The following is a 27,787-nucleotide window of genomic DNA, read 5'->3' as shown; positions in this document are numbered from 1 at the left end:
AAAAGCCACTTAATAGGTCATCTTATATAACTGCAGTGAATCAGCGCTGGAGTGGAGGTGGAAATATCTGGCAGATGAAAATGCGTGCACGTTTGTCACCTCCTATAGAGAAAGACCCGTCGTCTCTTCTGTGTACGATGAGGCTGTCGATGTGCAGCATGACCGGCGAGGGCTCCGAGTTGGGATTATCACGAGGGTCATCATCCTGCAGGAGACACAGCACATGTTGTTGGGACTGAGTGTACCAGAGACAGAATGAGGGAGACGTTTAGTCCAAATCCATTTTCTCAAATCAGTTTCACAGCAAAGCTGCTTGACCATGAAAGAACCAAACAGAGAGTAGAAAGGCCTTTTCTTTCTGTGTCATTAAACCTTTAGTTCAAATCCAAATGCCAATTAGGCCACTGTTCAAAATATTTAACTTGATAACAAGAGAGTGCTTTAGTCTGAGGCAGTGAGTTATGGGCTCCATTAGTAAAACTGGATTTGAAGCAATGAGACAAATTTCCCACTGAAACAGTTCTGTTGGTGTTCTGCAACAGTAACCTCGGGGTAAAACACAAACTTTGCAAAGTACGAAACTGAAATAAGTCTTTTCACCTTTAAATCAATGTGTGTGTCCCTGATGCTGATCTCCATGGGCAGCACCTGGGAGGCCGAGTCGTCCTCCAGGAAAAGGGAAAGGTTGCGGAGCGAGGACATCATGAAGCTCGCCGTGTAATCGTGAAGCTGCAGCTGGAGGAAACCGTTACGTTCAGCCAACGGGGAGTGGGCGGCGGCCCAGGGCCCGCTTTCCAGCCGAGCCCGGACCGCCGGACCGTGAAGGCCCTGGATGGATGCAGAGCTGGTCTCGCCGCCAGCTGGGAAGGAAGACATGTAAGCTGTTAACATCAACGCTACATTTGTGAAGCTTGGAGATAAGACAAGTCAGCTTAAACACACCCGACATTAAAATCCACCCAACATGAAATAAGGCTGGTGTGTCTTTTGAAAGTGCCCAGGAATCTGACAAGAAGAACATTTCACTTCTTGTCTAATTCAAGATTTGGACCGTTTTAATCTCTCTGTGTAATCAGGTCAAACCATCAGCTGATATTAGCTGACTGCAAACTTTTATCTCGAGATGTTTTTGAACCTACTATGAACACTGGTCTCAAATTTATGTCAGAGAAAAAAAGATGGTGCCAAAATCTCTCTTTTTTTCCTTTTTCATTCCCTTTTCTCAACATCAGTGTAGAGTCACTTTATTAGGTACACCTTGCTAGTACTTGGTTTGATCCGCTTTTGGCTTCAGAAACAACTTAACTCTTCATGGCACAGATTCAACGAGGTGCAGGAAACATTCCTCTGAGATTTTGGTTCATACTGACATGACAGCATCAAACAGCTGCTGCAGATTTATCCAGTGGATGGAAGTAGGAGATATCTGAGTAAAGGACACTCATTTTCATGCTCAAGAAACCAGTTTAAAATGAGTTTTGTGACATTGCATGTTATCCTGCTGCAAGCAGTCATCAAACAGTCGGTACAATATGGGCAGACATAGTCGGCAACAATACTCAGGAAGGCTGTGGTGTTTAAATGATGCTCGGTTGATACTATGGGGTCCAAAGTGCACCAGAAAAACTCACTATTATCCCAAACAATTACTCTACCCGCAGCTGTTGATACAAGGCAGGATGGATCCATGCTTTCTTGCTGTTTAAGCTAATTCTCATCCTGCCATCCGAATGCTGGGGCTGAAAAATCAAGAAGCATCAGACTCTTTGGGTGCTACCATTCACGTGGATGTCACTTACCACCCATCAAAACACTGCAGCAGACCAAGCACACCATGTCACACTACCAAAAACTGCTCAGGAACCACTAAAAGAATGTCACAAAGAGCTTTGGGCACTGAACCTCGAATTATCTTCAACCAAATCTGAGCATCGGTGATTTCCACAGAGGTGTCACCCCGCAAACTACATCATGAAAAGGATCCACTGCTAACACCCACCAGGTGGGACTATACACTATTAGGCACTATTGAGCAGGGCATTTAAGACATTAATAAAGTTTAATATGCTCACATTGTTGTCACGGTGAAGTTTAAGGACGTTCCTTACTTCTTAAAATGTGTCAAAAACATCTCGAGGTCATCACGGTTACTTCTTCTAAATAAAGGGTGAATTTTAATATCAGGTTTACACAAGCTCAAAGTAAGAGGTGGGATGAATGAAAAGACAGAGGAAGAATAACATCAGAAAGACGAGTGGGAGACGGACTTGAACAGAAAGTTAAAAAGAAAGAAAGAACGAAAGAAAAGAAGCCGGAAGGATTTAAGAAGGTGGGCTGAAGGAGATCTTTTACAGTCCCATCGGCTCTTTCCAGCTGTAATGTTTAATTATTTCCAAAGCCTGGGGACTTGAGGGTTTGGTGGAAAATACAAGCAAAAGTTTTCATTTAATACTTTTTTATTTATTATATGAATAAAACACCTAGCACATCTAAGCTCCAAGGAGCTGAAAAGAAAAAGGTTTGCTGGTGTACTAATGAAAAAAAGAGTTTCACCCCTGAAAGACTTGAATATGACTACAGGAACTACAAAATGTGACTGTAAGAATCCTATTTTTTTGCTGTTTTTTTTTTTGAGAAACAGAAGTAAAGAAGACAAAAAAATGAGTACAGAGAGAAAGAAGACGTGAAGTGAGAAAAGTCTCAAGGAGTCGTCAACGTCAGCACACAAAAGGGGGACGTTCACTGGGCAAGCGCACAAATACAGACAAGCTTTTGAACAGGTGAGAGAGTCGCAATAGGAACACTTAGCAAGGCATGAAAATGGCCACTTAAAGAAATCACTCTTTTTATTATGACAGCGAGAAGCGCGTCGCTTCCCTCTAAAGGACAGTCAGGAGAAGGTTAATACTGTAGGGCAACTGCACGCCTAGCAAAAACACTCAAAGACACACACACACACACACACATACCGAATTCTGTCAGCTTTTCCTCAGATAAAATTGCATATTCTCTCAATCCTGAGCAGCCAGGGTTGAGGCGAAGAGAGGGAAGATGGGAGTGGGTGAGGAGAGAGAGCGAGGAAGCCGGCAGCCAAGAACTGAATGACTGTGATAAGACAGGGAGGGGAGGGGAAATGGCCTACAGAGGGGGAGAGATGAAGGAAAGGAAAGGTGAAGGAAAGGGAGGGGTGAATGACAGAGGATTAGTAGGAAGATGGAGTAGGACCTGGAGGGAAGAGTGAAAAGGAAGGTGGAGGGAAACAAAGAAGGAAGAGGGGGGGAGGTAGGATAGCTTTTGTGAGAGGAGGCGAGGGGTAAAGCTGGCATTTCTCTCATTGCCTGAATCACTGGACTGAAACTGCAAAGTCTGCTGCAGTGGAGAGATGAGGTAGTAGGAGGGAAAAAGAAAAAAAAACAGGGGAGGATGGAGAGAGAGGGTGAAAGAGGAAGGATGGGAGGATTTGGGGTTAAAGCTGTCAGCACAAAAAGTAGCTGTTACCCTAAATATGGCACGAATGTGCGTAGATTTGAAGGTTGCAGGCCTAATGTTGCAAATAATGGGACCACTCACTCCATTACGGTCACATTTATCCTCTGTTAAGTGCCACACACACACACACACGCACACACACACAATACCACATCAGCACCCCGTGCTGCTGCTGCTGCTGCTAAAAAAAAAAAAAAAAAAAAAAAAAAAAAAAGGAGCACCACACACTCCTCATGCGTTGCAACACACGCCGTCTGCATCTGCAGCGCATGCCACTGAGCAAGTCCTGCAAACCGTAACACACACACACACAAACAAACAAAGAAACACGTACACAGATGGAAAAAGAGGCACGAATGCAAGCATGCACGCTAGGCTACAGATGGCGCATTAACACGCAGCAGTTACCTTGGCTGCTTTGTGCAGGTATTGGTACTGAACACACCATACCTGTGGGGAGTTATGGAGGGTAAATAAAAAAGGTGAAGGGGGTGGTTGGTAGTGGTGGGCTGTTAGTGTGCGAGTGTGTGTGTGTGTGTGTGTGTGTGTGCACTTGAGAAGATAAGTGGATTCAGACTCAGGCTGCATTCATCTACCAATCATCACACAGGGATGTGCCATGAAATGTCTGGCTTTGTCCCAGAAACTCCACCAAGGATGGCAATTCATTCTCAAATCTGAGAAGCACTCAAAGCCTTAAATGATCAATAAATCACTGCTGTAACTGAGAACAAACGTCTTTTTTCCCCCAACACTCTCTATATATCACCTTCCTGCTTTCACTGGCATCTGCTGAGAGAGAAACGTGGATGTCCTGATGTAAGCTGCTGTTCACCCCATCATTTCAAATGTGAACAACATTTTTTTTTAATGTCAGGTGTCGCCTCAGTATCCTGATGGTCTTTTCCAGGACCTTTATCACATGTTCCTTCCTCTCCCTGTCCTAATGATCCCTCTTACTCTCTGAAACACTCCACCCTCCACCTCCTCAAAAAAAAAAAAAAAAAAAAGGATAAAAAGCCACAAAAAAAAGCTGTAGCTGGATTGAGTCTAAATCCATTAACAAACACAGGTGCACACAATTTTACGTATTAGCACTGGTTTTGCTAATTATCAATTGACAATGTGGCAATATTCATGTGATAGTTTGGCATTTGTAACATTTAAATAAAAAAAACACTCAAAAATAATTAGAGCTCACATGAAAAGCTGTTTGTCTCATGCTCATTCTCAGACAAAACTTTAAAACATGCGCGTAGCCGACTTGCATTTCTTACCCAGGCTGCGGTTGCTGAGGTACTGTCTGAGGCTGACATTTCCCAGCTGGCTGGGTGTGACCCGGCCCACCTCCAGAGCCACGGCTGTGCTCTCGCCCATGGCCTCCATGCCCACACACACCGACTGCACCTTCAACACCAGCACTGACACCTGGAGGTGAGGAATACATATTTAAAAATCGAATAAGCTGCGCATGCTGGCTTTTTATTGTTCATCCCAAAACCACTGTTTCTTACTGTATCTTTGGTGGGCTCATCAATGCTCTGTGATGCTGCGCTGGCAGAGTCGGGGGACTCTCCCCCCTCGTGCTCCTGACCAGTCGCTGCCTCGATGGCGCTCTCTGCGGTGCTTTGTTCACTGATGACGTCCTTGAAGCCTGAGATGGACACGTCGTCTGCAAAGTACATAAAGGAATACAAATGTGACACACACAGACAAATAAACACATGTATGATCATGATAAAGAGAACCATACACCCTCTGATGAACTCTAACGTTTTACATAACACATAATAAAAAGGATCTGTTATAAACTAAGTGCATGTCGTGATTCAATAGTTTGCAGAACCACCTACAAGAGCAATAACTGAGCTCACCTTTTTCTGTCCAACTTAATCAGTGTCTCAAAGTCCTTAAGAAGGAATTTTGGCAACTCCTTTTTAACAACACTGCTACTTTAGTTCATTGAAGTTTGCAGGCATTCGTTAATGCACAGCTCTCTTAAGGTCCCACCACAGCAGCTCAATCAGGTTGAGGCCACTGCAGCACCTTTATTCTTTTCTTTTGCAGCAATTCTGTTGTAAATTAGCTACTTTGCCTGGAATCATCGTCTTGTAGCATGATCCAATTTGGGCCAAGCTTTAGCTGGACTCAATGACTGCAAAACGTGCCCATGTCCTATGGTTGCAAAACATGCCCAAATCATCGCCCAGCAGTTGTGCTGATATGCTGTGTCAGGCTTTCTCCAAATATAGGGCTGTGAATCATGTCCAAACACCTCCACTCTGGTCTCATCTGTCTAAAGGACACTGTTGCAGAAGTCTTGTGGTTTGTGTAAGCTGTGCTGCCATGTTCTTTTTAGAGAGAAGAGGCTTTGTCCTGACAACCTTTCCAAACGCGCCGTACTTGTTCAGTCTTTTTTTCTAGCTATGCTGTCATGAACTTGAAATTTTAAGACATGAACCTGTCTTGTGACAGGCCTGTAGTGTCTGAAGTGCAGTTCTTGGGCTTTTACAGTTCATCTGAGCATTGCAGGGGTCTGAACTTCTGGTGAATTTGTTACATCATCCACTCCTGGGAAGATTGGCAACTGTGTTGAATGTTTCCCACTTCTAAATAGTCACTCAGTGTATGATGATGGACTTCAGACTGTTTGAAAAAAATGCCCAAAACCCTTCCCAGTTTACCAAAACCTCAGCTTTTACAAGTGGATCTGATTAACAGCACCTGCCTACTATTTACCCTCTTAATCCCTGTGGAAGCCTTAAGGCTGTAGTTATTTTTTCCACACGCAGCTTCTGCATTGTTGGCCTAAATTTTGTTGATCCAGTATAGTATATCATGTTTTGTATTCATTAGTGTAACTTTTTCCTTTCTCATGTAATCCAGTTCACCAATGCACAACCAGCACAATGCTGCCACCTTAAGGCCAAACAGCAAGCTGCAACTACACCTACACAAATCATTAAATCTTAATCCCTGCGGAGATATGCTCTACTCCATGAAACACATAAGAAGTCCAAAGGTCAGGATAAAATGGTGGCGCTTAGTGCAACTACACGATATTTTTACCTCTTTCCAGCAGGCTGTAAGTGTCTCCATCCTCCATCAGGTAGCTATCTATGGAGATGTTGTCCAGGGACTGCAGAGAGGGGCTCTTCTTCATATTTTTATAGGACACAGAGAAACTGGACTGGGAGCGATCCCGCATCAAACGACCACTACAACACACACACATACACGGGCGCATGAGGAGGTGTGACAGTAGTGACCATAATCACCCCGATCACTCGGTTTCTGCTTGAGGTACAATTTTCATGCATGCAATTAATTCTAAGTTATGACAAATTTATGACAGACTGAGTAACAGTGACATAAAAAAGGAGTCCAGTGAAACTATTTCATCACATCTGATAGGAGTTTGTGTTATGCCGACACTAGCCGACACCACAGTGCTCTCTCTGAGCTGACAGAGCCTACTCGACAAGTCATGAATTAAATATCGCTTCATTCCTTTGTGTAGTGTTGTTTAAGGTCACGTAAGAACCAAGTGTGCTAGCCTCACCAGAGCGCCAGAAATAATCTCAAGAAAAATTCAGATCAGACAAAAAAATAAAAGCTGCTCCCGACAGACTGAGAACACAAGGCGGGGGGGGGGGGGGGGGGGGGACTGTCACAAAGGAAGAGCTTCCCATTTCATCTCGACCATGAAGGGTTAACAAATAGACAGCAAACAGAGGGGAGAAAAATAACACATACAGACATGCACTCATGCAAATGCATGCCCACAGAGGATGCACATATACACATTTGCATTTGTACTCATCCACAGACTGCAAGCAGGAGGACACACACACAGGGTACATGTACACCCTCATTAGCACAGCTAGTCACAGATCCAGTGGCTTACATGTTGGACATGGAATAAAGGGAGGTGGATCTGCTGGAGTTTGAGGAGCTGAGGAGATCAGATACCACAGACAAACTTCCTTTCCTTGATAGAGAGAAAACACACACACACGCACACCTCGCATGGGTCAAAGCAAAGGTCAAGAGGCAGAAAAGGAAATGAATGAGTTAAAACACAGAACATCCAAATGTCGACAGACGGCAGATGAGAAAACACATGTAAGAAAAGACAGCAGCTTGTGGCTGGCCAACATTCAGAAAGTGAGACAGGTGATGTGAGAAGACTGAACATTCAGACTGACGAGCACTCATGTGGGAATTCGACACACAGCTCTTGTGTTCAGGAATAGACATGAAATTAGTGAGAGAAAGACTCATGTAGGTCAATGACAGCGAGGCACAGAGGTCTTTCTGAAAAAGCTGTCTGGATCATTTAACAAAAGTCTGACAACTGTGACATACGATCACTTCTCTGGATTCAGCACCGCAACGCTATTTAAACTGGGTGCAAATCATCTAGTAGAAAATATGTTTGCTGGTTTACTTATAAAATCTAATAGATATTTGATTTTTTTGACATTATGTTTGCAGCTAAGGGTGTACTCAGCACTTAGTACCGTTGTCTTATCCTGTGCCTACACACTCCTGCTCCCCATATTTTACTCCATTGCTTTTCTCTCTTATAAAAGGCACAACTAGTTTCATATGACGGTCACCTACGGAACCACTTTAACCTTTTACATGCAACTAAAATAGTTGGGCAAAAAAAAGGGATTGTTTAGCCTTTTTCCTACATAAATAACTTTATCAATTCATTAACTAACAAACCTGCTGTCAATTAATTTTCTGTCAGCTAAATCAAGTCATCAGCTGAACATTTCTGGACTACTTATTGAAGGCTGAACTAGTCTGGAAGTGGTTTAAGTGGTATGTTTCAAGCTTTAAAGATCATATGGAAATTAAGATTTCAGCTTCAAACATTAAGATTGTTTGAGTTTGTTTATCCCCCCCCCCCTCAATTACACATTTGATTACTCTTCCTCGTCTCACCCAAACTGGTCAGTGTAGATGTCTGCTCATCCCTGAGCCTGGTTCTGCTGAATGTTTCTTCCTGTTAAAAGGGAGTTTTTCCCTCCCACTGTCACCAAAGTGCTTGCACATAGGGTGTTCATATGACTGTTGGGGTTTTCTCTGTTGTATTATTGTACAATCGACCCCACAATATAAAGCGCCTTGAGGCAACTGCTGCTGTTATTTGGGCGTCGTATAAATAAAATTGAATCAAAACTTTTTCGAACTCCACAAATAAAAAAGAAACATATCCCAATTTAAAGTTGCCTGTTGTCACTTTCAAGGGCCTATTTTTGTGTTTCTCAGTTATATTTGGATTACTCCATGGAAGCCATGATCTGATCTGCAAATGCATATTTGCAATTTCGCAGTTTCCTCCCTGGTGACGAGAGCTCCGTTTCCAGCTACAAGCGCACTCTTCAGCACAGAAGAGAACAGAGTATCCAAATTGAAGGAAACACTTCAAGACTAACACAACCGGGGGCATCCTTTTCTTAATAAAGAGTCCTGCTGTAACATCTTAACGCCTGAGAGAGAACGTCCTGAGCTGTGGTGCAGCCACACCAACACAATCCCCCCTCAGCCCTGTTCGTAACATTTGGCTCCCTGCAAAGTTACATTTAGGTTGTAGGGTCACTTTTAATAAATGAAAACCAGGGCAAATCTCAAATGCACATGAACGAGTAGTCAGATCAACCAGAGAGTGATCCAAACGCAGCAGGAGTGATGAAAGTGATGACACAAGGAGACGGCCTTTCAGGGGATATGTTTGTTTTTGTTTTTTTATGGGTGTGATTCTAGTCCTTGTATGGTAGCAAATTTGGGCTTTAGACCTTGGTTGGATAAAACAAGCATCTGTACAACATTAGTTAGGATGTTGACATTGTGATGGCCTCTTTAACATGCTTTCCCGACTGGAAAAGATTCTACAAAGATTAACTTGTTAATCAACAAAATCATCAGCAGACTAACCTTATTAAAATTATGCTTTGTTGAATCCTTAATATTTTTTTTGTTTCTCTCTTGGTGTTCAGCACTAACTTAATAATGCACTTACACAGCCTGTACTGCAAGCATCTGATTCCTGGTAGAGCGATTCCTCTTCTGCAAATGTGTGAAACTGAACTGTATAAACAAAACTAATTACTGGCTTATCTCAGCGGAGTCTAAATGTTGAAGCAGCACAGTTCTGCCTTAACGTATTAGTAATGACTCTGTTGTGGAAACTAATAGCATTCGTGAGACAAACTGAATACCTGGATATTGACTGAGGCATCTTTGCAGCCTTGTCTTTGTCGCTCCAGTCTTTGCTGCTGAGTGGATCAGGCAGATGGTCACATGGTTGGCTTTTGGAGTCTAACCTAGATCCCATATCATCACCTCCAGACAACCCATCCATCAGCACCTCGCCACCTTCATCTGAACTCCCCCGCCCAGTCCTTTTAGCTGGAGTCCTCTCCTCCACTGACGTTTTGTGGTTCAAGTCGGGATGTGTAGTTGAAGTGGAAGCGGGAACGAGAGGTGCAGGAACCTGCATGGGTCCTCCCTCTAAGCCATGGCTACATAGCAGCTGGTCTACAGTGCAAGACTGCTTGGCTCTTCCACCTTCTGAGCCAGATCCTTCATTGCCTTTCTCTCCCCCGTCTCTCGCATCACTCGCAGGCTCCAGAGTTCCTCGGCTCTCTGAGGGCGACAGCTCCGAGCCTGGAGGAGATCCTGAACCCTCAGGCTGCGGAATGGGCTTCAGGAGCAGGGACACCTCTGCGCTTTTGAGCAGGAGGCCCAAGCAGACGGTGAACGGCTGGCGATCTGCCGGATGGTGGGAAGGATCCTTGCGGTCTCTCTTGGAGCTCATCTTCTCCATATCCTGCTGTAGTGTCTGCTGCAGGGATTTGATGGTGCGCTGAAGCTGCATCAGAAACACATACTGCCGATGGCTTACCTAAACACACGCACAGAATAAAGGCGTTATTAAAGATGTATAAATGTGTTAATGCTGTGAAGCTTTTTTCAGGGGGTTGTTAACTATCAAAGGTTTATTGTTTAACTTCTTAACTTTCCTGTCTCTTTTCAATCTGTGATGTTTATTCTTTTTATCCCTGTAAAGGTAACAGGTCAGAACTGTTACCATTACCAATTAAGTAGATTTTCCTTCCTATTTAGGTTTCAAACCAACCAAAAGATATGGAATAAAAAAAAAAGCAAATTAGATACAAAAGCCTTTATGAAAAAATACCTGAGCGCTCAGATGCTTCTGCACATGCACCAACACATGCACATCTGCATCTTTATCTGATGACAAAGAGGAGGATGAGGAGGGCAGACTGTCTAGTGAGAGGGGTTTATGGAGACCATTACTGGCTGGCAGTGCTGAATTGCTATTGTGAGGTGATGAAGTCGTTGCATCAGTGCTGTAATACTCCTTTAATAATCGCTTCCTCTGTAAACGTGCGACAGCCTCCGCTGACGAGCTTCTGGACAGTCCTGGTCCAGCAGCACTCCTCAGCTTCTCCTGATGCTGGACGAGCTTTGCTGGCTGACACGCCCACACAGTTAGAGGGAAGGAGTCCACAAAGGGCTGGGGCCGCCCTTTACCTCCGCGGGTTCCTTCATAGTCCACCCAAAACTGGGCAAAGTGCAACGCCCAAAAGTCAGTGGCTGCAGGCATCTTGAGGGCGTCCGTGCCCATCGTGGGCACCACCAGGCCCCGATAAATGTCGTGCAACTTGGTGTCCTGTTCGTGAGCGTGGCGCTGGAAGACGGGATGGAGGATTGGTAAAGAGGATGAGGAGCGAGGGAAAGAGGAAAAAGATGAACAGAAGAAGGGTTCCTCTTCAAAGGCCTGCAGAAGGGCTTCAAGGTGGGATCGTGTACAGTTGGCCGGGTGTCGGGTGTTAGTGGCTGCCATTTCTGAAGTCTGAATTGAGATGGAGCGAGGCAGGTCAGCAGGCGAAGAAGAGTCCTGATCAGTGGGAATTACGAGCTAGTGGAGAAATAATAATAATTTTTTTAAAAAGGCATGAATCCGAGAAAATACAGTCCAAGCTTCAAACCAGGAAACGGCCTATCCCTCTGCAATCCTTCTTACCTTCAGCATGAGGCCGTCAACCCTGATGTCAACATGCTCGTCTGGTTTTTGAGAGTCATTGAGCTTGTAGATCTCCATGAACTGCTCCAGACTCTGCCTCAGGTCGAGGGCAAAGAGGTTGAGCCACACCAGGCTGCGAGGATCCAGGACCAGCTGAAGGGCATTGAGCTGAGCATAAAGGTTTGGACACGGAACTGGAGGAGCAGAAACATGATGGAAAGGTTACATGATATTTAGAAACACGTAGCAGAAAGTAATAAGACACTATACGCATTAAAAAAGAAGAAGGAAGGAATGGTACTTAATTTGCTAAATGTTATTTTCTTGGCTGCACACTCGAAGTCAGAAAAGTAAAAAACCTTTAGTGGCTCTCATAATGTGTGCTAATAGAGCTTGTGAGAAATCCATAAATGAATTAATTGGGTGATCCCTCATCCAGAGCACTGAGTGTAATTCAGAAAAATCAATGTTCTCTCAGCCACACAGGAGTCAATGACTAACCCCACAGCTCACCGATTGGACTAAATGGACTCGAAAGTGTGATGGGAGATAGAAAACCTACCATGAAGCAGAGCCCGGGTTTAGAAAAATTGTTATTTACACAGCGCACGATCAACTCATTTATTTGTGAGGTGAGAAAATAAATGTATCCTGAGTATCAAGGCACAAAAGTCTTACTAGGGTAGTCTTTTCCATCAGGGAAATAGTATTCTGTGAACTCTACATGGATGGCCGGCATCTCTGACGGAAGGTACAATGACTTCTTATTACAGGAGATCATGGTCTTGGGGCTGGAGCGGCGCTGGTCTGCTGTTGAGACCTGAAAAATGAATTAAAGGTAGTTGAGAAAATGTATACAGCCTCAGTGATTTCCTGCAGAAAAAGTCTGCAACATTACTGAACCTGATAGATGCTGAAGTCAGCCACCCTGAGAACAATTGAGCTGGACATGAGCTGAGCCTTGGGAGTCTGAGGCGGAGGAGGACTGAAGGAAGCGCTGGAAGACGTGTTTATCTTACCTGGAGGGAAAAGAAGAAGGTATGTGTAGGTAAAACAAGAGGAAATGACTAAAAACACAACAGCAGAGAGGGCGGCAAACAGTGTCACAACTCAGTTCTCCAATGAGAAACTTCTGTGCCTAGACAAAGGTGTGTATCACCGCACCAAACTGTGCGCAAACACACCGCGATACCTGGCTCCAGGCACCAGCAGCACTGCGCTGGAGGCTGTGCGTGTGGGCTCCAATCTAGTAGTGAGGAGTGTGTCTCACTAAGCCCTACTGCTCCTCCTCCCGCTCCTTCCTGACTTCCTAGAGAGCCATACACATCGTCCCTAAGGGACACTGGAGGACAGAAAACCCACAGGGGTGATGTGCTGTGGGTACAACAAAAATGCACCTAACACCTGTGTGTGAGCGTGTGTGCTTTTACCATGCTTTGGGGAACTGTGGGTGTGGCTCGGGCCTTGCTGGTCTCGAACTGTGCTCTTTAACATCTCCACGTTGGTCCTGAATTCATCCAGGAGGCTCCGTGCCCAGCTCTCTCTTGTCTTAGTGGCGTCGCTGTAGTGCATCCAGTGAGCGCAGCTGTCACCTATGAAGATTGAAATACAATTAATAAATTCTGTTTGTTTAAAGTAAACAGCGTTTATTTTGTTTGGCAGATTACCGATCTCAACAGCTGAATTCATACCTGCTCTGTGGAAAGGGTAGTAGTCCAAAGTAATGGAGCTAAAGGAAAGCTGCATGGCTCCACCGGTTATCCTTTTATTGACGACTATACACCAGAGGCAAAAAACAAGAGACCTCAAGTTGAAAACAATCATGCTTGTCATTTGTGTGCTTAATAAAGTAAACACGTAAAGCTGCACATGCGTTACCTTTGTCCTTAGCATGGATATCATCGCAGATGTGCAGGTCTAGGTGTGTGATCTGGAGATGGTGCGATGTCTCGCACACATCATAGGCGCTGAACAGCTTGGCCATGGTTGCACTCTGGTCAGCAGCTGAGGACGCCTGTTGGGTGCGAACCTGTTGGGCTGAAGGGGGCGGCGATGACACCTGGAGAACACAGAACGTTTTAAGTGTTGACGCTTTGCCCGTGTTATAAACGCTCTGATAGATCATCCTATTCTTGTCACTGATGAGGTTTTCAGTTCATTTCCTACAAGAGTGACTCATGAAGATTGATGAGTCCAATAAAAAAGATGAGCGGTGAAGTACTCGGTGTTTCCACCAGGTGGCATATAAGGCCAATTTACAGGAAACTGATTCATTACTGTAAAGTAAAGCTGCTGAGATATAGGAAGGTGTGAATATGAGTGGGCGATGGCTGTCTGTACATTTTGTGTCTCTGTGTGTGTGTAGAGAGCAGGAAAGTAGGACACTGACTGAAAGATGCTAAAAAGCAACAGTGAAAGACTTACTGTGGGCACAAATAGGGCATCAGACGGGATTTTGACAAGCATGAGGACTAAATATTACACCATGGCTCATTCACACACAATTAGAGCATGAACAGGAAGAGGAGGAGGAAATGGGAAAAATGGAAAAATGGGGAGGGTGACAGAAAGAGGGGAAAAAAAGGTAAGAAAATATGATAAGCGTTCTCTATGCGTGGAAAACGTCACTGACTGGTACCTGGTCTTCTGTGGCCATGCTTTTCCTCTGCTGTGTAGATTTCTCCATTGCTTCACTGAGAGATTTGGCATACTGCACCATAGCTTTGAGCTGAGTGTCTGTCAGCACCCACAGGAGGTCATCCAAGATCAGAATCAGCTTGGAGGCCACCACGTTACAGTCTTTGATCTGAATCACACAGAAGAGTTGCTATAAACAAGCAATATGCAGGTGGAGGTTCGCCAAGAGTTTCCAGGAATGTAACATGACACCGAATTCACAAGAACATTTATCAGATTTAAAACAAACAAACCGAATACAGGTTTTTGCAGTTTAAGGAGCATCTGTATCTTTGTCCAATAGGAACTCAGCAGGCCAATTACTTTTGCTCAGCACACTAAAATCCCCTTTGTGTTGAAGAAACTGCATACTGGTTGCCATTTTGGCTGAAATAAACACCAGCTGTTTAATGAAGCACTGCTATTGGCCCTGCAGCCTGTGAGGCCACACAGAGGGGTCATTGTTCACAGTGGACAAGCCGATGTTGCCTAGAGTCTGGGTTTCAAGCCTGCTCCGTCAAATGTCATAGCATGAATATCTGAAAGGGCACATGCGTGGTATCTAACCCGTCTCTTGAGAGTGACTCGGATCTTGGACTGGTTGGTGATGAGGCGGATGGGGGCGCTCAACATCTCGTGCTCGGCGCTCTGGATAGCGTCGGCCTCGATCCGGATCATCTGCCAGCTGATCTCTTTAAATGTCAGAATCTGAGCGAAAGAAAAAAGGGCAGTAAATGAGAACGTTGTGTGTCAAAATACCCTTATTTTGTTTAAAACTAACAAACACCGACCTCTCCTTTCTGGGGGTCCTGAATGCGAGTAAAGCGTAGGTCACCGATGCTCCAGCTGGTGTTGACGCTGTAGACCTGCAGCTGGGAGAGCTCAAAAGACGCGTTAAAGGCCTTGGCACTGATCCGGATGATAATGGAGTTGATTGATAAGGATATGCCCTCTACCACCTTCTCAGCAAAACCATATTCACTGTAAGATGCACAGAGAGGGGGGGGGCAATAGATCATTAGTAGCCTGTCAGTCATCTGCGTCTTTCAACAAACAAAAACCTCACACATTATCTAAATAACCGCCATGTTTTGTATTCATTAATTTTTGAAGATAAGCTTTATCGATAGCTGTATAACAAGCAAAGTAAATATTAGTCTTATCTCTGAACTTTGATTTGTGACCTTTATGATCAGAAATAAACTCCCATCCCATTGTTAACTCATAAAAATGACCCTTTTTTAATACTAGTGGTTGAGTAATTAATATTTTTTAGAGTGGGAGGGTTCCGGTTTCAGTGCTAGTACTCTGACACTGTTTTAGCTGCCCCTCAGAGTCATTTGATTTATAGTGGTGTATGGTGACACAACAGAACTGTTTTAAAAATGTCTGTTTTTAATTAGTTTTGATTTTTTTTTGCCATTACTGGTCAGCACTATATATATATATATATATATATATATATATATATATAGCATTAATTCACATTCAAAAGGCAAAAATAAAACAAGCAAAAACTGGACTGTTGAAAAGTTTGAAAGCACTTCATTGCTGCCTACACTGCTCATCCGACTCATCCCAATGAGTATAACAGAAAGAAAAGCCCACCTCTGTCCTGATGCTGTTGCAATGGGAGATGGGCCATTGGGTGGACGAGGCTCATCGCAGGTACTCATCTCCATCACCACTTTATCCAAAGTCTGAAAGAACAAGCAAGTCAAAGACTAGAATGTCATAGACATAGTAGCTCATCTGACTCATTATCGATCACAGTTCAGAAGTATATTGATTGTCCTGTCAGGTCTTATCACTGATTGGTTGTACTGCACAATCTAATGAGAATAAAAATTCATTGAGAAAGACATTTGACAAACTTGAGCATGTTTTGAGTGAAGGCCATTAGGTGGTTATTTCAGTTTAGTTAAACTCGGAGCAGCATTACAGGCTGAGTGATTCTGCGATAAAGGTTTGGTAACCAGTTGGCGAAGGGACGGGTGCCTTAGTATGTCATGAGCTCAACAATCCTCTGGCTGCATGAGCTAAAATATGCAAAATAAGCAAACAGCCTTACTTTTATATAGTCTTTGTCAACGTATTAAAATTTGCCAATCCAACAATCGTCAGGAAGCGCTGGTGTGTATTTTATCTTTTCATACTTTGATGCTAGACCTGAATGTGTTAAATCTTGCCCCTGATAAATACCAAACACAGTATGATATGAAAAAGCTCAAATTAACACTAAAACTAATGAACCCCGAAGAGGAAATGCACATTAGAAAACACAAAAATGTTTCCTTGAGCCCAGAAAGTTCACAACGCTCAGAGCTGAAGGCGTCTAAAGGTTTTGTGTAGGCAGGTGTACTGTGTGTTCTTGTTGCTGGCTTTCACTGGCCCGTGTTCTGGGAATTGAAGCTACCTGGAGACTGGGAGTCTATCAACCTGACACCTGTGGCCTGCTCATTCAGGCGGAGGTCAGAGAAACACTGGCAGCCAGTGGAACAGACATAAACGAGCTTTTGGAAAAGTTCAGCACCAACACGAAGGCCAATTGACAGCATACTGAAGATAAAACGGGCTCAAGACGGGAAACTAAAGGCTCTCGTACGTCATATGTGCAAGTGCGTCAAAGGAAAGCTTCAGCAGTGCTTTAGGAAGCTTACTGACACATTTTGTTTGCCATTTCCTGCTCTTAACCTTCTAATAAAGTGTATCATATATCCTGGACATTCACTTATTGATTGAAAGTGGCACATCAACTTACCAAAGAGATCGGGTGAGTCTTCAACTTGGTCCATGGTATCTGTGGGTGAAAGCAGAGCAGCGTGTCAGCTTTGCAGCATTGCATGCTACACAGAACTAATCTTTACCTCACCCATTCAGATTTTTGGTTCACTGAAATGAAAAATGCAATTTCAATTAACAGGATGTACAAATCCAGCAGAGTAGAAAGAACAAAAACGTAATCGATGAGTAGTATAGACTGACTGGCAGCTCATTCATTCATCTCCAGAGCGTCATTAATCCTCGACATGCAGCCTCCTGATTCAAGTCAAATTATATAGCAAAACAGATTAAATGCTTATGTTCGGTTTCAGGGTTTTTTTTTTTTGTCACAGAGCGACTCCTTTTTGTCATAAATCAAGTAATGGGAAATACTCGGGATTTGTGCGTCTAATTCAATTAAATCCATTTCATTTGCCTTCCTTCTGGTTTTCAAAGACATCAGGGGGTTCTAGCTCATCTTTTAAACTACTGAGGCAGAAACATCTACTACAGTATGTGAAGTTACAAATGAGTCTTTGCCCGTCTAGATATCGATTGTGTAACTTTACTCAACATTCAATGAAGCAACCTATTTTTACTCTAATTTGTGTATTGCGGCCTTTTAAAGGGAAGAGGTGAATGTGTGAGGCTTACTGTCTCCGTAACAGGAAGATGCAAAGAACAGATGGGGATCTAACAAGTGAGGAAGTGAGATATGATTCTGCTTTCTGTTTTATTTTAAAAGCCGGTTTAATAGCAAACACAAAAATACCCAGCGAGCTACGTTAAGGCTGTAGTGAAGGTTTCAATTCACCAGCTCCATTGTTCACTCAGAAATCATATTCCCCTTACACTGACCCCAGCTGACGGGACTTTTACAAGTAAAGACAAGGGAACAATGGTACATTGCATTTACAGCTGATCAGACATCGAAGTGGCAACCTTAAAGCAAATCGAAACAAGAAGAAAAGGCTTGAAAAATTATGCTATGAGCTGACGGTTCGGCTTTTTGAGGATAAGAGGGGAAGGTAGTCGGGTGGGGGAGGGAGGGCAGAGGTGGAAAATGGACCTTGGCCTGAATAAAAGTCCAGTCATGAAGAAAATTATACAGCTGCATTCACCGTTTCCAGGGTGTGTCAGAGGCTGCTCTCAGTCATGATACTTGGCTGATCACCATGACCGCATCGGAGTGTCAGACAGCTCCAGCAGAGAGTGCTTATGTAGTGCAAAGAGTCATTAGAGGTTACCAGTGTGCCTTCAACACTTGTATGATATGTTTTTAAGGCACACTGTTTGTATATACACATTGTGTGTTTATGGAGTATTCTAGGTATCCTTGACTTGAGTGCAAAATCTGCTTTGCACATCTATTTAAATATGCCTCCTTAAAAAAAGCACCACTGGAACCAGCATCATAACCCATGTCTCATTTTTCAAATCAAATCTATTTTCCTAAACCCAGTGTTTCCAGTCCTAATGTTCTCTATAAAAGCATAAGGGTTGTTTCCATCTGAAGCCAAAGCTCTTCCCTAAAAGTCGTCATTTCCAGTAAATAGGTGACAAATTGAACAACCCCGAGTCTCACCCTGATGGCAGCCTTGTTGCATTCCACACGATTGATGGCCAGCCAGGTGGGCAGGTCCAGCAGGCTCTGGAGCACCTCCTCATCGAGCTCCAGGTTGGTGAGCTGGCCCTCCCCTTTCAGCGTGCTCAGGTTGATTTTGTCGGGCGACAGGTTCTTAGCAAACCTACGGGACACAGACGAGAAGAGTCCAGATATATTTATAGAAACAGGCTGTAAACAAACCGACAGGCCAGCCAAGCAAATCCCAAGAGTAGCGCTTACGGTGTATTGGATGTCGATTGCAACACACACACACACACACACACACACGCTTGTGGTTTTAAAAAACATTTATATTAAATACAGAATAAATTATATTGAGAAACACTAAAAAAAAAATGTTTAAAAGCCCATAATTTAAGGTTATGACTGCTGTTGAATTTAACATTCCAGCAACAGGAATGGAAAGACATACGTCATAAAACCACAGCTAGTGTTTGGAAAAGGTGTTTTCTACTTAATTGAAGCTGTATTTGTATTTGTATTGCTTATACACTGCTCAATCTACTGATGATGAGCTCATAAACAGATGCTGAAAAAGAACAGGGGTAAGTCTAGCACAGTAACATGTGTAACTAACACTGGACAAAGTGTACCCAGGCCTCACAGTCTCATAAAATAAGGTGCACATTTATAAGTATTTGCCAGTGTCCCATGCTATATGCTGAATCAGTGAGTCCCCGTTTGCTTTTACACAAAGTAAAGACACTTAATCACACAAACTTGATTGTCCATGACCTAAGTGTTTTCTGCCTCCATTCACAGTTTGAGTATTGGTTAATAGTTAGCAGAGTAGCCGCACACTGAGTTGATCATTGACGCAGAAATCTCCGTAGACCAATTCAGCACAATCTCCTCTAAACACTACTGTGATTTTATTGATTTCACATTCTTTCTTTTGCCGTCGGGAGCTTCACGGCCTTCCCTGTACATTCCCAATTTTGGTCCGCATCACATTTGAAGAATGCAGTGAAACCATGATAAAGCCCCACAAAAGCATTAGATCCTAGCCTGATATTCATTTGAAATGTTAAAAAACAATAAATAAATGAAACCTGACCATAGAAGTGTCCGCCACAGTTTGGGGTATCATTGTTACTACTATGTGGAACATCTTTAATAATAGCAAACTGACACCAGAAAGAGATTTTCTTTCTGAGTTACACCAGAAAATAAATAAATTTAAAAAAAAAACAAAAAACATTTAACTGAGTGTAAACCAACTGAGCATAGATTCTACCAGAATGCCATGATCCACTCAATAGTACCATATTATCCTAACATTTGTATATCAACACTGTTAAGTCAAGATACATGCAGGCATGCAGTTTTATTGTAGCATGATCTAAATCGTGTGATTGATCTTTGTATTTATTGTCTATTTCACAAACAAATATTGATACATTTTTGCTTTGAATTACTGTAACTCAGACTCCTATTAATAGTTATTTTATATAAATAATATTACAGGTTGGGATCAGGTTAAAAAATAATTATTTATTATTGAAACTCTTTAGCACTAGAATAATACATCTATTGCTTTTTCAACCCACCATAGTGCTTACTTACTTGTACTTTTCTAGTGAGGTCAGCAGAGGTGACCATCCTGAAATAACATTAGGCGTGGACGCCAAAGCTACCATTAAATCAGGTCAACACTAAACCCAACCAACACTGGACACACTTATCTTGATATACCCACCTCCTAATTTAGAGCAAGCTAATAAAAATAACACAATCCATATGTCTATGCTCAAGACACAGATATGTGACACCATATGTGACTCTACGAAGAAGCACAGCAAAACCTGAGGAAAGGTTGATTATAGCAGGAAGGGGTGGACTAACTTGTGAGTTGTAGATTCATATGTGACTATAACTTAACCTCTGGGCAACCGCTTTCAATCATGAGGCCACTGCACAGGTCGCCTAGTGAGAGGCGATCCTGTCTCCAAACGACCACGGTCCAACTTGCACCATCTCAATTATAAATACAGATTTGCACAATGCTGGACTCAATCTGAGCAAGTCAGTTTGGCGAACAAATGGCCATTTCAAATCTAGGAGGTTCTTGCTTTGAATGCAAGTAGTTAACGTGAAACTTTCTGTGTAAGTAGATGCCAACAGACTTGCCATTTTCACCATTTCATTAGTTTATCTTCGTTTTATTGCAAATAGATTGCGTGTAATTGCCAACTTAGCCTCATTCAGTTTCAAACTGTTAAAAGACTGATGGCAGAGTTGCTCCATGTTATTGCCGCTTTTTCGGCATCTTCACACACCAAAGTACATTCAAAGACGGCAACTGGCTGCGTTTGTTCGCAGACCATGTTGCCATCTTTGTAGCAGCGATTTCAAAGCTCGCTCGATTGCACAAAGCTGTAATCATTTTGGTCGCGTGCATTCTAAAACTACTGTTTTCCATTGTGCGAGTTCGGCATCAGCAGGTAACTGATTGGTGAATTTGAATCAATTTTTCAAAACAATAGTAAAAGCTGAAAAATATAACAAGAGACCAAAATCAGGTTAGCCTAATAAGAAGTATAAGAGTCAATTAAAAACCTGAGAGCAACTTCTTAAAGTCACATTGGTAGAGAAAGTCACGGAGAGCTCATGAGAGTCACGAAGAGCTCAAAAACTTGCACTCTCAGCATTCCCGAAATGGTGCTGTATGATTACGCAGCCATTAAGAAACTGGATAGTCATAAGAAGACAAAAGGTTTTTCTTTTTGTTCAGATGGTCTGTCTGGACCCAGACTATCAGGACACTCTGTCACTGCTTTGTGATTTGGCAGCTCATGTCTGTAATGATTCAATCAGTCAAATCCAGTTCCTTTACACCCAACACCTTCTCCTGGCAGCACTGGATTCTTCTCGTATTCGCCATCCGTGTAAATTATTCAGCTGTGGAAGCATAAACTGAGCCTCGGCACAGCAGAATGAGTCCAAAAAATTAATTAATTAAAACTCTTACAAGCAAAACACAAACAATTCAATGCACACATGGGCATGCACATAGAAACAGTTTGTGTCTGAGAGATGGAGAGTCTTAGCCTTGTGACCAGTGAAATATTCATTTCTGCTGCTGATCAAGTATCAGCCAACTAGCCAGCTAGTTTCCCCTCCCTCCTTTGCACCTTATCTGGTATATCATCCTCAGTCGGGGCTTCCTCTTGCCTTCCTTCAACTCCATAAATAAATCACTACTGTGAGCAAATAAAATGCTGTTAATCAGCTGTCTAATATCAAGGCTACTAAAGCTAAATTAAGCAGGTAGATCCCAGTCAACAGCAAGAGGTAGAGGGTATTATGTTCACACACACTGTCATCTTTCTCTTTCATCTCTCCACACTAGACCTCAGCCATTATTCCAGTCAGCAGGTTCCAGCTCACCGGACCAGATCCAGGCCCATAAAGAGATTAGAGCAGGCTAATGGCTGCAGGCGGGGGTGTCTGCCTCTCCAAAGGACAAAATTAACCACTCAGCACAGAGCTAATTCCTGCAAAACTTAACCAGTTTCACATGACCCATTTGAAACGATTAGTAACCATCATGCCAAAAGATACACAAAGTAGGACGCCACTTTTAAATACCTTAAAGCGTTTAAAATGAATATTTTTTTTATATTAAAATGTGATCAAATGAAAGTGGCTGCACTACAGTGACAGTTGTACCATCTACCCCTCGGCTCCATTTGTAGTTTCTGCTCTGTAGTCGTGTTTGGAGAGAGCTGCTGTCTCCTTCTCTCCTGCCGTTCAGGAATCTTACCCAAAGCTAATCTAACCTTCTGCTTCAAGGTTCACGTTTATGCAACACGCATCACCAATTTTTCATCCTTCTTTTTCCATCTGCATGACTTGGCTGTTCAGTAAACACCTGCTGCTAATAAACATTTGTGAGTCATTTTGCTCAAACTCAGCTAGGGACGTCTCCAACAGTACGCTGATCCTGCAACTTCCCACACAACCACAAACCAAGAGCAGAGATTTGGCCCGCCACACTGTATGCTTATGTCTGCGGATCTGGTTGATGGATACAGGTTTTTCCTACTCTCCGACGATGCATTTGAGGCGCACCCTGATGACATCAGTGCCAGAAAGAGAGGAGGCAAAACAGCCAGAATGACTCAGAGGACTACCAACTCTATTTTTGTTTTTGTTTTTTTTAGCAACAAAGACTGCGGCGACATAAAGTGAGAAACAAAGAGACAAACAGAAAGAGGATAAAACAGGAAACACAGGCGGCATCTTCAGGGCATTCCTGTGCAACCTAGAATTGCAGTTTACCGGAAGAGAAAGGGGAGTTCCAACATTTTTACTTGGCTCAACAAGAAAAATGGTGAACGTGAGCTTTAAATAGCCCTCTAAATCCTTCACTGGCCCATTCAGTGTAAACAGGAGAGCGGGTTGAGCCTCCTGAACTGATAACGCCTTTCATTAGGGTCAGTATTCCTCAACAGATCACCAGGTGCTGGATGTAATTAGAGGCCAATTAGGACAATAAGATGCTTCTGGTGAATGTGACTTGCTGGGATAATTTGACAAGTCACACATTAAATCACACTAAAGTGTTTCTCAAAGCCAATTATATTTTTAAAGCCATGCCTAAGATACGCTTCCAGGTCAGAGGAGTGCAGTGTGGGTTTGTGCAGCACACACAGGATCCTCTTCTTAGTTACCAGTCGCTGTGGTCTCCAGTCTTTACCCAATATTCACATTATATAGAGCCTTCCTGAGGATATTGCCTCTTACTGCCTGGCTTTAATAATTCGAGCTTGATTAAAGCTTGGACTCATTAACAGTATCTGAAGGCTGCAAGCCACGGTCTGTCGCATCTCATCGTCTTCTTTGATCTGTTCTGGGTCACAAAATTCTGATAGCAAAGGTTAAGAAAAATGATTAAGCATTAGGCATCAGTCACTTATCCTTAGCTAGCTGGATGACAACCTATATGATATGATAACCTGCAATTTACAGTATCATCATTTTTAAAAAAAAACAAATGGCCCAAATTTACTATTTGATTTACTAGAATATAAATAATTAATGATCTGATAATCAAAATCTTTCGTTACAGTCCTGCATTTGGTTATATTTGTTGTTTTGGGGTGGCCTGACTAAGTATTAGGGATTGGATGAGGAGCTTCTACATCATGATGGATCTGATGGGAGCGTCAAAAGGAGACAGATGAGGCGGTTTAAGCATCTAATCACAATGATTCCTTGGTGCATTCCTTTGTAGGTTTTCCAGCAGGGAGGGAGGAGACTCAAAGCTTACTGGAAAGACTGGCTTTCCAAGTGTCTCGGGATTCCCCAACAGGAACTGGAAAACATCGCTGGAGTGATTTTTGTGTGAAATACCCTGCTCAATCAGCTACACTGCAACCACAGAGGGAAAATGATATTATTAACTAAAGGGGAAAATCTTTATCAAATCTTTACCAATTCTGTGTTCAAAGGCAGCTAGACGGCGAGGTTTTAGCACGTGTCTCATTATTTGCAGTGTGCAAACATGATGTAGACAGTAAAACTGCACTGCTTTGAGTTTGACGTCAGTGTTTTGCAATGATCAACTGTCAAAAAGACATGCAAGTACTCAGAGAAGGAAGCGTTCGGCATGTTTCTCGATTCCCAATTGAAACCGCAACTTGACCTCAGTGAAAGAAAATGGATGGGTGGATTTTGGCTTAGTGAAAGTAAACGACTTGGCAAGAAAAAAAAAAGGCTAAAACAAAAAAAGCATTTGCATTTGTTTTCACTCCCATTATATAAATCTTGAGCGATTTTGGACTCATTTGCAATATTTGATTAATATTTACACTTATCAAAAACTTTATAATTCAACTCATCATTAACATCAACTAATCGCATGGTAGCAACTCACTGCACTTTGGCATGCAAAAGATCATGATGGCCTCCTGAAATTCAAACGGGAGCTTCAGAATGGGGAATAAAGGTGATGTCAGTGACTTTGAACGCGGTGTGTTTGTTTGCGTCAGACAGGCTGGTCTTGGTGCAAATCAAACTGCAAAGTCAACCTGAGTATTATTCCCTTTATGACTACATCACAAAGCACAGCTCATCTCAAACTGGTTTCATGAAAATGACAATGAGTTTCACTGTACACAAATGAGCTCCACAGTCCCCAGATCTCAAACCAAAACAGCACCTTTGGATGTACAGTCAAAAAAAATCAGCAGCAGCTGTGTGACGCGTTAATGACAACATGGACCGAAATCTCTGAGGAATGTTTCCAGCACCTTGTTGACTCTATGCCACAAAGAATTAAGGCAGTTCTGATGGCAACACCTTGGGCCTCACCCCTTACTAGCAAGTGTGCCTAATAAAGTGGGTGATGAGTATATATTGCCAGTAAAGCTTCAAGCATGCTACCAGTTGGACTTTTATTGCACGCCTGAAATTTTTGCCTGCTCTTTCTTTTTGAATTTGACATCAGGAGGTAGACCCTTTAATCCCACATACACAAACTCCTACTAAACGCCTCCACGCAAACACAACACAATGAAGGCAACCTGAAAAAGTTAGGCGAGTATGTGTTGGCACAGCACGTCTTTGTGGAATATTTACAGCCCCGTGGAGGCAGCGAAAAGGTTAGCGTGAAGGAGAAAACAATCCACCAGCCCAGTCACGGGCAGCAGAGGATGCCAAGGCCTGGAGGGACCCTGGCCAAATGTCGCTCTATTGCACTCGCTGCACAAACACAACCTACACACTAAGCACTTCACAGCTACACACTGATGAGACACCCAAAGCGAGGCACTTAGTCATGACTCAGGCCATAATAGCCTTCCCACCAGCAGAGGGAATAGTGGAGTGCATCACTATGGTGCATTATTACACAGCTACAGCAGAGGATGGGAAGATACTCGTGGTGATAAACACAGGAGAAGAAATGAATCCATTTCTCCCACTGCAATGGCCACTAAAACTCCAATGATGAGAAAGCACAGACTCAACTCAACCTCAAAACACTATATCGGATTCATATCGGTATCGGCAGATATCCAAATTTATAATATCGGTATCGGGCATAAAAAAGTGGTATCGTTCCATCTCTACTTACAATTAGTGGTAGTGCTATATGACGGCCCTATGAAATTCATAAGCATCCATTTAACTCAGTCATAATGACGTTATGAAAGGAAGAGGTCAAAACACAGCAAAAAAATATATAAAAAGTTGTTTAACGTGTCAAATCGTATGCTTCTTTGAGGAGGACTGAATTCAAGACATGGAAACAAAGAAATCACTGACATTTTTTGATAGCTGGACAGACAAAAACAAAACCTTGAGTTCTGGTATATTCTCTTGCCTGTTTTTTGCTATTCTTGGATATTTATTTGTATACTGAGGACAATAAACTAATAATTTCAATTTCAATTTTATTTCTATAGCACATTTAAAAGTCACAGGTACAACAAAGTGCTTCACAGACGAGCCATACTTGCAGGTTTACAGCAAAAGAAAACAATCAACAACAAAAATACAGTTATAGGATGGTACTATTGCAACAAGCATGAACCGGGAAGAAATTAAGCTAAGTAGTTTGAAAGGCAAGCTTAAACAAATGGGTTTTTAACTGTGATTTGAAAGATTGAATAGTTTCCGACGCACGGACATCAACCGGCAGGCTGTTCCACAGTTTTGGTGCAGCAAAAGCAAAGGCACGATCCCCCTTCGTCTTTAGTCGAGACATTGGTTGCATTAGGAGCCCCTGATTAGAGGATCTGAGTGCCCTTGTAGGGATATATAAATTAAGAAGGTCAATCAAATAACTGGGTGCCAAGTTATTTAAGATTTTAAAAGTGTATAGAAGAATTTTAAAAACAATACGGTACTTGACAGGAAGCCAATGGAGGTTAGCTAGAATAGGAGTGATATGATCCTGTCTTCTAGTGCCGCTTAAAAGGCGTGCTGCGGCATTCTGGACTAATTGTAGGCGTTGGATGAGGGAGAGTTGGAGGCCTAAGTAAAGAGAATTACAATAGTCCAGTCTAGAGGTTATGAAAGCATGAATGAGCCTTTCAAGGTCCTTGTGTCGTAGGTAAGGCATTGCCTTCGAAATTTGGCGTAGTTGGTAGAAGCTGGACAAAAGTCAGAATCAGATTAAGAGACTAAAGGTAGAAAAGTGAAGAAAGTGAGGACATTTTAAAAGGGCCACAAAAGGGTTAAAAGAATCACATGTGCTAAGAGATGAAGAAGCAACAAAAGGAGGAAGACAAGAAATAAGGAAATGAGTGCTCATTCGTTAACTGGAACACCTGTAATTAAGCTCCTTTCCCAGCTCCGTAATATTCCTTTATATGAGAGTGTGACCTTTCATTGAGACAGCCTCTTTCAGGAGAAACATAGCGTCGCTACATCTGTTTTTGTGTGTGTAACTGGATCTCGCCGCGTCAGGCTCTGAGCCAGTGTCGTGTCGATATCCAAAGCGGTCCGTAACGCAGACAAGCAAACACCTTGTTGTTAACTCACCCCCGGGGGTTACCTGAGTTCGACCTTCTGCGAAACACTTTATCGACTAAACACTTTCACATTAGGGCAAAACATTGAGGCCAGCAGCTCAGCCAGTGCTCTCTCAGCATTCACAAACTCATTCTTGGGCATGAAAAGTAAAACACAAAGCTTCTTCTAACAGATCACATCGTGGAAACGGGGCTCTTTCAACTAGTTTAATATGTCGTGCATGCCTCAGTGCACTTGTCCTGCCCAGAGGGGGAAACGGTCATTGCAGACGTCTTGATCAGTGAACTGTGAAGATGTGATGCTGGCTCACTGTGACAGTCCTAGTCACAGACAGTATTTGAGAGAGGAATGTCCTCTGCAACAGTTAAGCTGTTGACACCCACAACATAAACTGCAGCTGTAAGCACACAGATAATGATGGTGATAAAGCAGAGAGAATCTATGCAGAATCACAGCCTGCTGTGGCCAAACTCGTGCGGTAGAGCATTTAGGGCCACCCTGCTCTGGTATTCTGACACCAGCACCTCGATCATGACATCACCTAATTGAAAGATGCAGGACTGGTTGACTGTCTTCTTCCGCTCAGAAACAGACCAATCAGGCCAGGACAAAAAAAAAAAAAAAAAAAAAAAAAAAAAAGGGACAGCAAGCAAAAAGACAGATGACATCACGCCTCCTCCAGT

General features: G+C 42.9%; 1 protein-coding gene across 4 annotated transcripts in view; it reads right to left on the bottom strand.

The window, feature by feature from the left end:
- bltp3b (bridge-like lipid transfer protein family member 3B) overlaps positions 1-27,787 on the bottom strand; it is a 31,449-nt gene that overhangs the window by 2,147 nt on the left and 1,515 nt on the right. The window contains exons 2-23 of one of the 4 annotated variants that reach the window (XM_026146437.1): positions 18,579-18,741; positions 16,992-17,030; positions 15,839-15,930; positions 15,022-15,211; positions 14,798-14,938; positions 14,193-14,360; positions 13,433-13,613; positions 13,246-13,329; positions 12,985-13,146; positions 12,747-12,896; positions 12,458-12,573; positions 12,233-12,374; positions 11,555-11,748; positions 10,703-11,449; positions 9,723-10,408; positions 7,397-7,480; positions 6,559-6,707; positions 5,004-5,161; positions 4,767-4,917; positions 3,898-3,939; positions 601-860; positions 100-205 (exon numbers count right to left, since the gene is read on the bottom strand). In XM_026146437.1, the coding sequence (XP_026002222.1) occupies positions 100-205; positions 601-860; positions 3,898-3,939; positions 4,767-4,917; positions 5,004-5,161; positions 6,559-6,707; positions 7,397-7,480; positions 9,723-10,408; positions 10,703-11,449; positions 11,555-11,748; positions 12,233-12,374; positions 12,458-12,573; positions 12,747-12,896; positions 12,985-13,146; positions 13,246-13,329; positions 13,433-13,613; positions 14,193-14,360; positions 14,798-14,938; positions 15,022-15,211; positions 15,839-15,930; positions 16,992-17,030; positions 18,579-18,741 (4,205 nt within the window). The remainder of the gene's footprint in view (positions 1-99; positions 206-600; positions 861-3,897; positions 3,940-4,766; positions 4,918-5,003; positions 5,162-6,558; positions 6,708-7,396; positions 7,481-9,722; positions 10,409-10,702; positions 11,450-11,554; positions 11,749-12,232; positions 12,375-12,457; positions 12,574-12,746; positions 12,897-12,984; positions 13,147-13,245; positions 13,330-13,432; positions 13,614-14,192; positions 14,361-14,797; positions 14,939-15,021; positions 15,212-15,838; positions 15,931-16,991; positions 17,031-18,578; positions 18,742-27,787) is intronic. The other 3 variants (XM_026146434.1, XM_026146435.1, XM_026146436.1) reach the window with 3 other exon arrangements.

The sequence above is a fragment of the Astatotilapia calliptera genome, chromosome 17 (assembly GCF_900246225.1).
Source record: "Astatotilapia calliptera chromosome 17, fAstCal1.2, whole genome shotgun sequence".
Classification (NCBI taxonomy): Eukaryota; Metazoa; Chordata; class Actinopteri; order Cichliformes; family Cichlidae; genus Astatotilapia; species Astatotilapia calliptera.
Note: the sequence above shows the minus strand (reverse complement) of the source record. Positions and strands in the feature narration are given on the sequence as shown.